General features: G+C 47.0%; 1 protein-coding gene across 2 annotated transcripts in view; it reads left to right on the forward strand.

Moving 5' to 3' along the window:
• CUNH10orf143 (chromosome unknown C10orf143 homolog) overlaps positions 1 to 9,141 on the forward strand; it is a 40,611-nt gene extending 31,470 nt beyond the window's left edge. The window contains exons 4-5 of one of the 2 annotated variants that reach the window (XM_024751583.1): positions 7,974 to 8,260; positions 8,680 to 9,141. In XM_024751583.1, the coding sequence (XP_024607351.1) occupies positions 7,974 to 8,260; positions 8,680 to 8,899 (507 nt within the window). In that variant the 3' untranslated portion in view covers positions 8,900 to 9,141. The remainder of the gene's footprint in view (positions 1 to 7,973; positions 8,261 to 8,679) is intronic. The other variant, XM_024751584.1, reaches the window with a different exon arrangement.
• The last annotated feature ends 4,325 nt before the right edge of the window (positions 9,142 to 13,466 follow it).

Raw genomic sequence — 13,466 nt, forward strand, 5'->3', positions numbered from 1 at the left:
CTGGGCTCCGTTTTCCCTGTAGGGATGGCAGGAGGAGCCCAGGGATGATTATTCTGATTCTGAATGGATACATTTTTTTCCTTGTACTACTTCTTATCTCCAAATGGGTGACCTTTAAAATATTTGCCTTATTTTATTTACCTATCTGTCTTATTAGCCACTGCTTCCTACATCTGTAGCATCTGTAAATACTGCACTGAAACGGAATGGCCCCGGAAGCCGGTGTAAACAGGATTCTCTCTTTCTCCTGGGCCTGGGTGTCAGGCAGGAGCAAGGGCCAAGGATGAGAAGGAGACACTGTGCTGCTCTTTGTATCCTGTTTCAGCAACAGTTACTCCTCGTGAGTCCTTTACTCTTACGTCCTGAGAGAAGGAAACACAGTCATAGAGGGATCAACGGGAATTTCATTGATCATTCTGTAGGAATCAAATTTGCGCTCTGTGCATTTTCCCTGAGGTCTGTCAGGGACCCCAGAGGTCACCGGTCTAACCCTGTCACCTTACAGATACGGAAAATGAGGTCCACAGGGGTTAAGTGACTGGCCCACCGTGCGCCATGGCTGATGGGGAGGTGGCGGCCCCAGGACCGACACCGCAGCCCTCTCCTCTTCCCGCTCTCCTGGCTGGTCCTGTGCTCATAGCCCGTGTGGCAGCAGCACTCCCGGACTGTGCACAGTGACGACCTGCTCTAACCCCTCTGAGGAGCACAGTGTGAGGTGGTGGGTCTTCGTGGATGTCGTTCCCAGACACAGTGAGAGCTTCCTGGCTGAGACGTAGGGCTGAATTATTCAAACGGTGGAAGAACGAGCCGGCCAAGAGAGGAGTTTGGCTGTGTCAGCGTAGCCAGACGTGAATCCCAAAACGGACGAGTTTGAATAGACCTGCTGCCAGAATCGTTGGATATAACTTCTGATAGTAAATGCTTTCTCTGAATATGGATGCCAGAAAAAGAGTTTAAAATTTTTTAACTGTGTTGTTGAGATCACTTCCAGGCTCTGAAGGAACAGATAGCCTTCAGGTGACTAGAAGAACAAAACTAAACCTTCTTTCTCTAGGAATAAAATGTTATACTATGAGGAGACGGTGAAATGGATTTTTACAGAAAAGATAGTGTTTTAAGAAAAATGCAATTTAGATTTCCTACAAGCAAGTTAGACTAAGCTAATGCAAATGTATCCCTTCCTGCTACAGATAAAAACCTTAGATACATAGTTAATTATATAATAAGTGAAGAGAGAAGCAGAGCAGTGGATACAAACATATTCCTTTGTGGCTGTTGTTAGGTCTTGGCCTTTGTTGGGTTTGGTCCTAGAATGGGCCCAGAGATAGATGAGACTTTGGCCAGTGGAGGTGTGGGAGCTAGAATTTGGACCCTTCCCTAAAATTCTCTGCCTTGAAGATCTGCCTATACCAGAAAAGAGGATTAGAAGTTAAAGTACCGGCCGTACATGGGTGTGGGCTCCAAGTTCATTCTGTCTCAGTGCTACAAAAATCAAAAGTTAAAGCATGAACATAAAAATAGACACGGACTATTAAAGTCCTTAAAGCCTCGGTTAGTGGCAAAGTCAGAAACCGCCTGGAGGGATGCTTCCACCATCCAGAGAGTACAGGATTCAGAGGTGAAACAGCTGGCACTGTGCTTGAGGTCACAATAGAGTGATATAAGCTATGTAAACAAATCTACCGTGGTGGGGCTGGGGGGTGGAGTAGGGGAGTGGCGTCAGGAACTCTTAACAAACAGGAGAATACAAACCTGTAAGAGTCTGAATTAATAGAAGAACCTGAAGTTCACTATAAAGGTAAATATTTTAAGAATTTTAAAAATGACTTAAAAAGAAATAGAGCCATGATGCAGAAAAGGATGGTATGAAAAAGGAATTGGGAGGTTAAAAAAAAAAGAACGAACTTCTAAAAATGAATGATACAGTCATTGAAGTGAAAAAAAATTCTCAGGTTAGACACAGTTGAAGACACGATTAGTGAACTAGGAAAGTTATCTGGGGAAATCATCCAAAATACAGCAAGAGAGATAAAGAGATAAAAAGTGTGATTAGCAGTCAGAGGAAAGAATGAGAAGGTTCATTAGGAAATCCAGAAGGAAGGAATTTAGAATATGGGAGAGAAAAAGATAATGAAAAGATCTGATTTGAAAAGAATAATGGCTGAGAATTTCCCAAAATTGAAGAAAGGCATTTGTAGCCAAGTAGTTTTGAAGAAGAACAAGGTGAGGGAGATCACCAATCAGGTGTCAAGATATATTACAAAGCTGTAGTAATTAAGACAGTGTTATTGGCCTAGGGGTAGACAGATAGACAAGTGAATAAAACTGAGAGCTTCAGTTAACCAAACAATGTAGCTCCAATGCATATATGGCAGCTGGATATATTACAGACAATGTGTTACAAGTCAGCTGGGAATGACCAGTTACTCTATAAATTGTGCTAGGACAATTGACTATCCACATATGAGGAAAAATAAAATTAGATCTCTACCCCACACAAAAATCAATTCTGGGAAGTGGGGGAAAGGTAAAGAACCTAACTGTGGGGAAAAAAACCCAAAAAACAAAGAAACCTTTAAATCTTTCAGTAGAAAGTATAGGAGAATATATTTATGACATTGGGAAGATTTATAAAAACTAATAAACCCAAAGGGAAAGGACTAACATATTTGACTACGCACATAAGACGTTGCATATCAAAATTCCTCCTTCACTGTTTAAGAAGATACCATAAAGCAGGGAACACATTTGCAACACACAAAACAGAGAATAGCAGATAAATGGGTGAAGTATATGAATTGGCAGTTCAGAGAAGAGGAAACCCAGTCAGCCAATAAATATTAAGTGGAGATTCAACCTCTCTAATAATTAAGGGCATGCAATTAACGCACCAAAGTGGCAAAAATAAAAATGTCTGCTGATGTAAGTGTGGGTGAGGATGTGGACCTGAAGGGTCTGTCCACTTTATTGGAGCCAGTATAACCTGGCACAGTGACTTGGAGAGCAGATGTCTAGTAAAGGTGATGGTGGGTGTCCCTGTGGCCTGGAAGTTCAGTACTAGGTACATATTCAGAGGTGCCCAGGGAAATGCGTACAAAATAATTGTAGCATTGTTTGCTTAGCAGAAAGCCAGAAACCACATAGACGTCCATCAATAGGAGAATGGATAAATGAATTGGCTATATTTATTCAGTGAAATACACACTGCAGTGAGAATGGATGAACTCAGAAAAGGAAATTACAGAAGAAAATGACACCATTTAGATATAATTTTCAGCAAGTAAAACGTCGATACATATTAACTAAAAGAATAAAAACATTCCTGAGAATGGTAGACTGAGTTCAGCATGAGAAGGTTATTCCTACCGAGGGAGTGAGGGCTCAGATACAGTGCGTATTTCAGTTATATCTGTAATATTTTATCTCTTAATCTATGTGGTGGATCATGGGGGTTGTATATTGCTGTCTATACTTCTTTGTGTTTCTGAGAAGTCCTGGTGAGTCTTGGATGTGACGTATGTGCACTTCCATCATGGTGAAACTGAAGAACATTAAAGACAGAATTCTGGAGAGCTGCTAGAGAGAAAGGACTGGTATCCATGAGGAAACAGTGATTTGAGTGACAACAGACCCCCCATTAGTAACAGACACCAAAGACCTTGGAATAACGCTCTGAAATGCTAAGGGGACTGTCCTGTGTGAACACGTGGCTGTGCTAGGCTCAGAGCTAGAATGACCAGTGCAGTGGGAATTCACTTCCCCCCATAGTAATTCACTTGCCAAAACTGACTCTGGAAGAGAGAACGTAGACCAATCACAATGGAATAATTTGGGAATGTTCTCAAAAGCTACCATCCCAGATGGCTTTATAGGTTTAAAGAAATCCTACCTGAAGAACACACGGACGACTTGCATTAGAAAAATGACTACATTGTTTGGTCAAAGGAGGAGGAAAAATAAAAAAATGATCATCTTAATAGAGACAGAAACAGTGTTCAGTTACTCCAAATCACATTCATGATAAAACCAGAAATAGAAGGGTTTATCCTGGTAAGGTTTAAGGGTCCTCACACTTAGTGGGCGTTTCTGCTGATGAAGAGAAAAACACGAGTTTGTTTGCTGTCACCACTTCTGCTTACCAGGGTTTCTAACTCAGACAATTAAACAAGGAAAAAGAAACAATGGCAACAAGAATTGGGAAGGAAGAAAGCTAAATTGTTATTTCCTGATGATATTATTATCTACATAGAAAATCCAAGAAAATCTACCGATCAACTTCTAGAACTAATATTCAACAAGATTGTTGAATATAAGAAAAACATGCAAAAATAGGATGGATGAGTGGTTAAAGAAATTGTGCTGTACATACAATGGAATATTATTCACCCATAAAAAGAAGGAAATCCTGCCATTTACAACAACATGGGTGGACTTTGGGGCATTATGCTAAGTGAAGTAAGTCAAACAGAAAAAGACAAATATTGTATGATCTCTCTTATATGTGGAATCTTAAAAAAAAAAAAAAAACACGCTCATAGATACAGAGAACAGATTGGTGGTTGCCAGAAGTGCGGGGGGCGGGGGAGAAATTGGTGAAGGGGGTCAAAAGGTAAAAAGAAAGCAGCAACAAAAATCTTTTTTAAAAGCAGCAGCAGCACTGGGTAAGTGGGCTCTTTAAGCTCCTGAGGCTCCTTCCAGGGCAGCCTCTTAAGACGTCAGCATCCCCTCCAAGGTGCCAGGATGTCCCTTCCTGAGCCCATGTCAATGAATTTGAGATAAAGCAAACTTACGTAAGAGAACAGCCTATATGTATTTTGGAGAGTCTGTCCTTAATGCCTGCTTTTGAAGTCCAGGAAAGCTGTGCCTACAATTTTTTTGGTCTTAAACTCAAGACTTTTCCTAGAATATATACATTCATCCTTACACCCTATTTCTTTATTTTTGGCTGCGTTTGGTCTTTGTTGCTGTGCGCAGGGTTTCTCTAGTTGTGGTGGGTGGGGGCTACTCTTTGTTGAGGTGTGTGGGCTTCTCATTGTGGTGGCTTCTCGTTGCGGAGTACAGGCTCCAGGTGCGTGGGCTTCAGTAGTTGTGGCATGCGGGCTCAGTAGTTGTGGCACGTGGGCTCAGTAGTTGTGGCTTATGGGCTCAGTAGTTGTGACTCGTGGGCTCTAGAGCCCAGGCTCAGTAGTTGTGGCTTGTGGTCTCTAGAGCGTGGGCTCAGTAGTTGTGGCGTGCTGGCTCTAGGGCATGGGCGCAGGAGTTGTGGCTCGCAGTCTCTAGAGCGCAGGCTCAGGAGTTGTGGCTTGTGGGCTCTGGGGTGCAGGCTCAGGAGTTGTGGCTCGTGGTCTCTAGGGCGCGGGCTCAGTAGTTGTGGCTCGCGGGCTCTAGAGCGTAGGCTTAGGACTTGTGGCTCGTGGGCTCTGGGGCGCACGCTCAGGAGTTGTGGCTCGTGGTCTCTAGAGCGCAGGCTCGGGAGTTGTGGCGTGCGGGCCCCTATACCCTATTTTTAAAGTTGCCTGTTTGTCTCGCAAGCTCAACAACAGCTCCTCTGCAAAGCTCTTGATCCTTGTACATCTGGGGTGAGAGCGCTGCCTGTCACACTGCTGTGGCTGGTGGAGCTGCGCCCTGCGGAAGCCTGGGCCTGGGTTCAGGCCTGTGTCTTCCTTCCCAGCGTGAGCACCCGACTCAGCCTCAGAGGAGTGGAGAAGGTTATGGGGTGTCATCTCACGCTACCTCCCCTGACTTCAGTGCTACCCACTTACCCTTTCCTTGGTCTAAATGGATTGCTTCCCAAACTTGATCCCCTTAAAGATACTCAGTAGGAGACTGATTATAAACATTGTGTGCTCATTGTTGTTTGGACTGCTCACTAGACGCTGTCGTTGGGTACTGGTAAGTACTAAGCTTTGTTCGCATCGGCCATGCCCGCCTCCTAGAAGGGCCCTAGCGGATTAGGCTAGGACACGTTCCAGCGCACGGGAGCTACGGGACAATCTGGAACAGAGGTAAAACGTGACCGCAGGAATCAAGTCTTCTTTTCCTTGGTTTGTGCCCTGCTCTCCAACACTACTTCAGACTTATACAGACAAATGATACTTCCTAACAAGGTGGACGGCCAGGTTCAAATATAGAATTCTTGAATTTCTCAGAGTGCCACGCCGGGACATGGTGGAACGAGGGAAAGCTGGCCCCTGGCCCACCCCCCTCCTCCGCTCAGGCCCTGTCCTGCATGACAAGGGGCCTTGAGCACGTGCACGTGGACACGTCCACCCCATCCACGTTCCTGCTCCCACATCTCCACACCCCTCTCCAGCAAGCACGCGGCCCGTGGGCATCTTTCGGGCTTGCAGCAATCACACTAGTGATGTGCTGTGATCTCAGGAGAACGCACCTGCGGGAGAGCCTGGCCTAGTCAGGGGATAGGCCCTAGAAGGAGACAGGGCCTTTGGGTGGGAACATCCATGGAGAGGTACGGCCAGAGGGGTCCCTCTAAAGCATGAACCCAAATCAGGGGCTCAGTGCCCAGACATCCCCCATCAGACATGCCTCCAGTGGCTGGTCCCTGCCACCAGGTGTTTCGGAGTCTGAGGACGTCAGGCCTCACATCTGTATCAGGGACAGGACAGGTCCTCTGTGGGTGCCCCTGGGGATCTGAGCTTTGAGGGGGGCTTTGAGAGGGACACTGACAAACTGGACTGTGGGGAGAAGAACATGGTGATGTGGGAACTTGAAGTCGGATCAGGGAACAGAGATTGGGTGGAAGGTTTAAATGAGTGGTTCCTTTGTGTGGGAGATTCTAGATCTCAGTCCTCTTGTTGCTCTGTCTCGCGCGTCCGATTGTCCTAAGTCCTATTTGTTCTGCCTTCGGCGTGGCTTCATATACACCCCATCCAAGCAGGAGGGTGGGGATGGGGGCAGGAATGAGACATCTCACTGAAGACCTTTTCTTTTTTTTTTTTTTTTTTAAACATCTTTATTGGGGTATAATTGCTTTACAATGGTGTGTTAGTTTCTGCTTTATAACAAAGTGAATCAGTTATACATATACATATGTTCCCATATGTCTTCCCTCTTGCGTCTCCCTCCCTCCCTGAAGACCTTTTCAACAAAAAAAAGTTTTTGACCCACGTGGTGGTGTTGATGACGATGATGATGAAATTAATTAAAAAGCGTTGCTCGTCTTCTCCCTGCCCCTCCCCCGAGTCCCAGTGTCTCTCCCGAGAGGCCCGTCTTCTCTGCAGCCTTGCCTGCTGACCTGTCCCCTCCTCTACCTCTCCCGCAGCCCCTCCACAGAGCCTCCACGCTCTGTCTGGCCTCTTCCCCGCCTCCCCACCGGGGGCCCTGCTGCTCAGGGGCTCCTGACAAGAGTTTCCGGCCAGGGAAGTTCGGGAAATGCTGCATCCTTTCCCCACCTTTGGAGGTGTGATGTACATTAGACTGTTGGTCCCGAGAATCAAGTGAAGAGACAGGTTTGATTTTGCTCAGCCTAGTATTTCTAGAACATCCTTTTGTCAAGGGATGCCTGTTATACATGTGCTTCTGAGACTGTCCATTGAACAAATCCAGCCTCTGTATTCATCGTGGTCTTCAGGACCTTTTGCAGCCTGGCCCAGCCTGACCTCCCCTGACCTTCCAGGCAGATCTCCCATCCCTGTCTCTGTGCACCATGAACCCTGGCTTCGGTCACACAGGCAGCTGCTCTGGTTCTGGAACACTCTGACCTGCCATTCTCACTGCCTGGGGTGCCATCTCCCATCTTGTAAGGTTCTGCTGTGCCTCCATGGTCCACGTGTGTGAAGCCTTCCCCACCCCTCGTCAGGTTCATCAGCCACAGCATCCCATTCCAATCACCCCAGTGAGCCATCCGTGTGAAACGGGTGTTCACGAGCTTGGGTGCTGCTTCCCTTGCCTACCGCAAGTCCTCAGTCTCTCTTGTTGGGTCCCCGTGGCTCAGGGCAGCACCCGCCTTCCAGGAAACAGGATGCCATCGTAGACCGGACTGCTCTGGCCCACCACTCCCTTCCTGGCCTCAGCCAGCGCAGCAAGCCTTCTGCCGCAACGGCGCAGCCTTGGAGTGCAGGGGTGCCTGCCAGCCTCTGCCCAGGGGCCACGGAGCCACACTGCTCTTTGCCGGGACAGTGGCAAGTGTGATAAAGGTTTTTGGATGCTGGACAAGACCTCTCATTTCATGGTGGCACAGTGTCTGGCCACGGGTCTGCCCCCAGCCGTCCGGTGCTCCTAGTGACTTCTGCGGGCGAAGGTGAGGAGACAGGAGGTCTGCTCCAGGGGCGGGGAGGGCGGGGGACCGGTTGCGGATCCTCCCGACGCTGGGTTACTTCCAGACCCTGGCCCCTGCTGCAGTGCTTTTGTGCTGAATCATATTCCATATTTAGACATCATTTTTAAAAACTATTTATGAATTTATAAATGATTTTTATTTTTTTTCCCTCTCATAGAACTGTGGGAGAGAAGAGAAGTAACATTTATTGAGAACATTCTATGTACCAGGCACTGTAGGAAGTGCTTTAAATATCTTAGAGTATTTTATATATATTCTATAAATATGTACTTACGGCAGAAATAAGTGTTAGCTCAGCCGTTTTAAATGCAGTGCTTTGTGTTGGTGAATGTAAAGCCAAGGTAAATTAATTCCCACGACATGCTGTTTTATCATTGTAGGGACATTTTAACCATATGGAGAGTTGGTAGAAGATGCAAGCTGAAAAAGGAAGATTCCAGTTGTGGTTTCGAACCCTCATGTGCCAGCGAATGTAAACCTCTCCTGGGTGGATGTGTGTGCCCACCTGTTCAAATAGCGCCTGGTACCCTCCCGTCAGGAAATCCCACCGTCCTTCTCCGCTCCAGAGCCAGAAGAGCCTCCAAATGTTACTCCTCATGAAGCCTCCTTTCAAATGCATCTTGCTTGAGAAGAAGATCAATTGCTTTATTTAAAAGTTTACAAAATTCAGTATCAAACTTCCCTTGAGGTTTGAGAGCCCTGTAGCTTACGGAGCCATATCCAGATGTAGCCCCACTTTATACTTTTCTATTGTTTTGTGGATGTATCCAGAGCTACCTATGTACTCTTTTTTAATTAAAAGTCTTATTTTTATATTGAAAATGCTATAATCTTAAACTGAATTTCAGTAAGTGTTAGTATCCGGTCTGTTCTGTGATCCCCCAACTAAACGTACCAGGCACAGGACCACCTTTATGTTAAAATGGGAATTTCTCACCTTCTCTTGCGTTTTCAGTGTATGGCCTGAGTGTGGAGACTGGCATTGTTCCCCTGGGTCTGCAGGCACCCTGAGATGCCCTTGTCACCTAGAGACGGGTCCCGGTGAAACCACTGGGTCGTAGGCTTGCTCTCGGGTCCTTTGCCCGGGCGGACGCAGCCCCGTGCTCGCCGTGTTGCCCTGTGTTAGCTGTGTGGCCGCGTCCTCTGCCGGTGACGGGCTGCAGCATCCGCGTCCCGAAGAGCCCGACCCGTCACGGAGGCACCTCATACTGGAAAGACAGGGCAGAAAGGAGCTTAGTGCGACCGTCTGTGATATGGATTACCCACAGTCACTGGACGCACTGCCAGGTTCAGGACAGAAAGCTGACTTTTCTGTCCGCAGCATCTTAACCCCGAGCAAGCTCGCAGAGCTGTGACTCGATGAGGAAACGCCAGTCAGGGCTGAGAGAAAGTATTGAGATTTGTGGCCTTAAAAATACATCTGTAAAGAGCTTTAATTTGCTTCTGTCTTTTCCAAATGAGATACACATCTTAATTTTTATGGAAAACGTGAAAATTCTTAGATGACAACATTTTGTTTTGTGTATAAGCTCTTCCTTTTCCCCCAAATTCATGGGGGGAGGAGGTGACCACATATTCACAGCTAGGTGTTTTGGTAATTGAAGCAGCACAGCGGTCGCCCCAGCCGTTTACGTGGACTGAAAGCTTTCCTGGGGGTGAAGAGCCCCTGTGCAGCACCCTGCCTGGCGCAGGACGGACGCCCTTGGGTAGAGTTGGGTGGACGTGCAGTCAGGGCTCACCTCCCCTCGCTGCCTCCAGCGTCTCGGCTGCCGTCCCTCTGTGAAAGGGTCTGGTGACCCACAGGCTGTCATTAGTGTGAGACCCAGGAGTGAGACCGAGGCCTGGCCACTGCTCAGGGTCCGTCCCCTGCCCTGCCACACGGCCCCTCTGAGGCCAGAGCAGGCGACCTTCTCTGGAAAAGCCCCGTATGAGGAGTCCTCGCAGTGTGAACGTGACAAGAGGGGTGAAGTGAAGCCGGCCAGCGTGCGGGAACCGGCAGTTTTATCCTAAATTCCTACAGTTCTTAAATGGTAAAGAGAAAACGCAGCGTGGAAGAGCTTATGGGGGCCCCTGGGAGGTGTGGCCTCAGCATTCCCTGTCCCTGTAGAACAGGCCCGCGGTAGAGTGTGCTGGGTCTAGGCTTCCAGAACCACCCCTGTGCCCCGCGGAGCCCACCAGCAGGCCCTCTTGCCCAGCAGAGACCTCTGGCGCTGCAGAGCCTGGCAGCACGTCCTGCAGCCCACCTCGCCCACCTGGCCTTTGACTTCACCCCGACTCCGGAATTGTCCCTTCTGTCCCACCCAACCCGCCTCCTTTTGGGCCCTGCAGCCTGCAAAGGATGAGGGAGACGACGTTTTGGTAAAACTTTCTTAATTGGCTTTTTTATGATTATAAAAATAATACTTGTTCATGTAGAATAAAATAGAGAAAGGAAAACAAAACCCCTCACCCCGCATTGCCACTCTTGGCCTGCTGGCGGGCCACCCTCCGGATGTGGACTTCTTTTTTACTTCTGAGTGTTTTGTAGTGAACATGCTCCCACATCATTGTAGGAAAACGTCGTTTTAAAAGGTGGCACGGTACCCCACCTGGGGACAAGCAGGCCATTGTTTTGATGGCTCTGACACTAGCTGTGCCCTTTGGTGGGGAAGGGCTGGCTTTAAAGTCCGTAGGCAAGTTTGCAGGGAGCCTGTCTGTCTCTGCCGGGATGTAAGGGGATGTGACAGGCAGGAAGCAGGCCCGCTGCCCGGAGACCCCGCACAGGGACCACCTCTCCCTGCCACACCAATTTGTCCACACCACAGGTACGAAAACAGACTAGCGACACGCAAAACCTGCAGATTCCACGAAACGGGGTTTTGACACACCCATGACGGCATGAAATGTGATTATCCCTTTAAGGTGCTTCGTCTTTCTCTTGTCAAAAGAGGAGGAACACTCTGAGGAAACAGACCAGGCACTTGCGTATGTGTATTAAATATACATATACATGAATATCCATCCATTAAATTTTCCATTTCTTCTTAATCATGATCTGTCATTGTTTGCTTTTTGTGTAGGGACAAAAATATCAACACATACCTTTTATCATTTTACCAAATAAGTTTATAATGGTTTCTAAACCTTGGAACAAATTACAAAACTCTCAGAAAATTCAAAAGCATGGTAAATGGTTATCGAAAACTTATTAACATCACTTGAACTGTTTTGCCTGCTTTTAAAATAGTTTATTTTCAAATTTGTTTTTAACACATTTCAAAATGATACCTCAAATTCACACTTACTAAAGAAAAATTTTAATTGTAGATAAGTTGAAATGAAATATAAATATAAAAGTCAGGGAGCTTCCCTGGTGGCACAGTGATTAAGAATCTGTGCTCCCAACGCAGGGGACACAGGTTCAAGCCCTGGTCTGGGAAGATCCCACATGCCGTGGAGCAACTAAGCCCGTGCGCCACAACGGCTGAGCCCGTGAGCCACAACTACTGAAGCCCACGTGCCTAGAGCCTGTGCTCCGAAACAAAGAGAAGCCACCACAATGAGAAGCCCACGTGTTGCAACGAAGAGTAGCCCCCGCTCGCTGCAACTAGAGAGAAACGTGCGCAGCGACAAAGACCCAACACAGCCAAAAATTAATAAATAAAATAAATTTATAAAAAAATAAAAGTCAGGGACTTCCCTGGTGGCACAGTGGATAAGGCTGCGCGCTCCCAATGCAGGGGGCCCAGGTTCAATTCCTGGTTGGGGAGCTAGATCCCACATGCGTGCCACAACTAAGGAGCTGGTGAGCTGAAACTAAGGAGCCCGCCTGCCGCAACTAAGACCTGGTGCAACCAAATAAATAAAATATTTTTTAAAAAAGTCATCTATAATCCCTACGCAAAGGTAACTAATGTTTACATTTTAGCGTGTATCCTTATAAATCTTTTTCTGTGTGGACACGCACATCTGTAGGCCTGTACGTTTGATGTTAACATCATGTACATCTTCTCATGTCAGCAAGTGTGTATTAGGTTGTCATTCTAAAGGGCAGCATCAGGAGTTCCCTGGTGGTTTAGTGGTTAGGATTCAGCACTTTCACTGCTGAGGGCCCAGGTTCAATCCCTGGTGGGGGAACCGAGGGCCCAGGTTCAATCCCTGGTGGGGGAACTGAGATCCTAAAAGCCGCACGGCGTGGCCAAAAAAAAAAAAGAGGGCTGCATAGTATTCCATTGACTGAAAATACACAGTGCATTTGCCCACTTTCTGTCTAATGTGCATGTAGGTTCTTTGCATTCATTCATTCTTTCTTTCTTTCTTTCATCTACTTGGTATCACAAAAATTGCTGGATAAATATTCTTACACATACTTTTTTTTTTAATTTATTTTTGGCTGTGTTGGGTCTTTGTTGCTGTGCGTGGGCTTTTCTCTAGTTGCGGCGAGCGGGGGCTACTCTTTGTTGCGGTGTGCAGGCTTCTCATTGCAGTGGATTCTCTTGTTGCGGAGCACGGGCTCTAGGCACGCGGACTTCAGTAGTTGTGGCACATAGGCTCAGTAGTTGCGGCACGTGGGCTCAGTAGTTGTGGTGCACGGGCTTAGTTGCTCTGTGGCATGTGGGATCTTCCTGGACCAGGGCTCGAAACCGTGTCCCCTGCATTGGCAGGTGGATTTGTAACCACTGCACCACCAGGGAAGTCCTACACATACATTTTTGTAAAGTTTTTCAATTATATTCATAAGAGAAGATTCTAGAAGTTGTATTGCTAGGTCAGCGGGTGCACTGGTCTTCTGTCCTCTGGAAAGGTGGTCCCATGTCCCTTCCCTTTCACCAACACCAAATAGAACCCACTCTTATTTTTCCTTTTTAACTTAGCTCGTCTTAAACACACACAAAAGTAGGCAGAAGCAATAGTACAAGGACCCCCTTTAGCCTTTGACCTGCTCCAACAAGGGTCACCACGGCCAGTCCTGCCCACCTCCTCTCTCCCTCCCTGTGTACTGGAAGCAGATCCCAGACATAATATTAGTTCAACTATAATTATTTCAGTCTGTCCTCCCAAAAAGACAAAGTGAAAAGCATAACCACAATACAATTTTCAGCCCTCAAACAAAATTTACAATAATTCCTTATACTGTGAAATCTCTCTCTAGTTTTTGGTCAAATTCCTACACGCCTCTTCGATTTCA

The sequence above is a fragment of the Neophocaena asiaeorientalis genome, unplaced genomic scaffold (assembly GCF_003031525.2).
Source record: "Neophocaena asiaeorientalis asiaeorientalis breed wild unplaced genomic scaffold, Neophocaena_asiaeorientalis_V1.1 scaffold108, whole genome shotgun sequence".
NCBI lineage: Eukaryota > Metazoa > Chordata > Mammalia > Artiodactyla > Phocoenidae > Neophocaena > Neophocaena asiaeorientalis.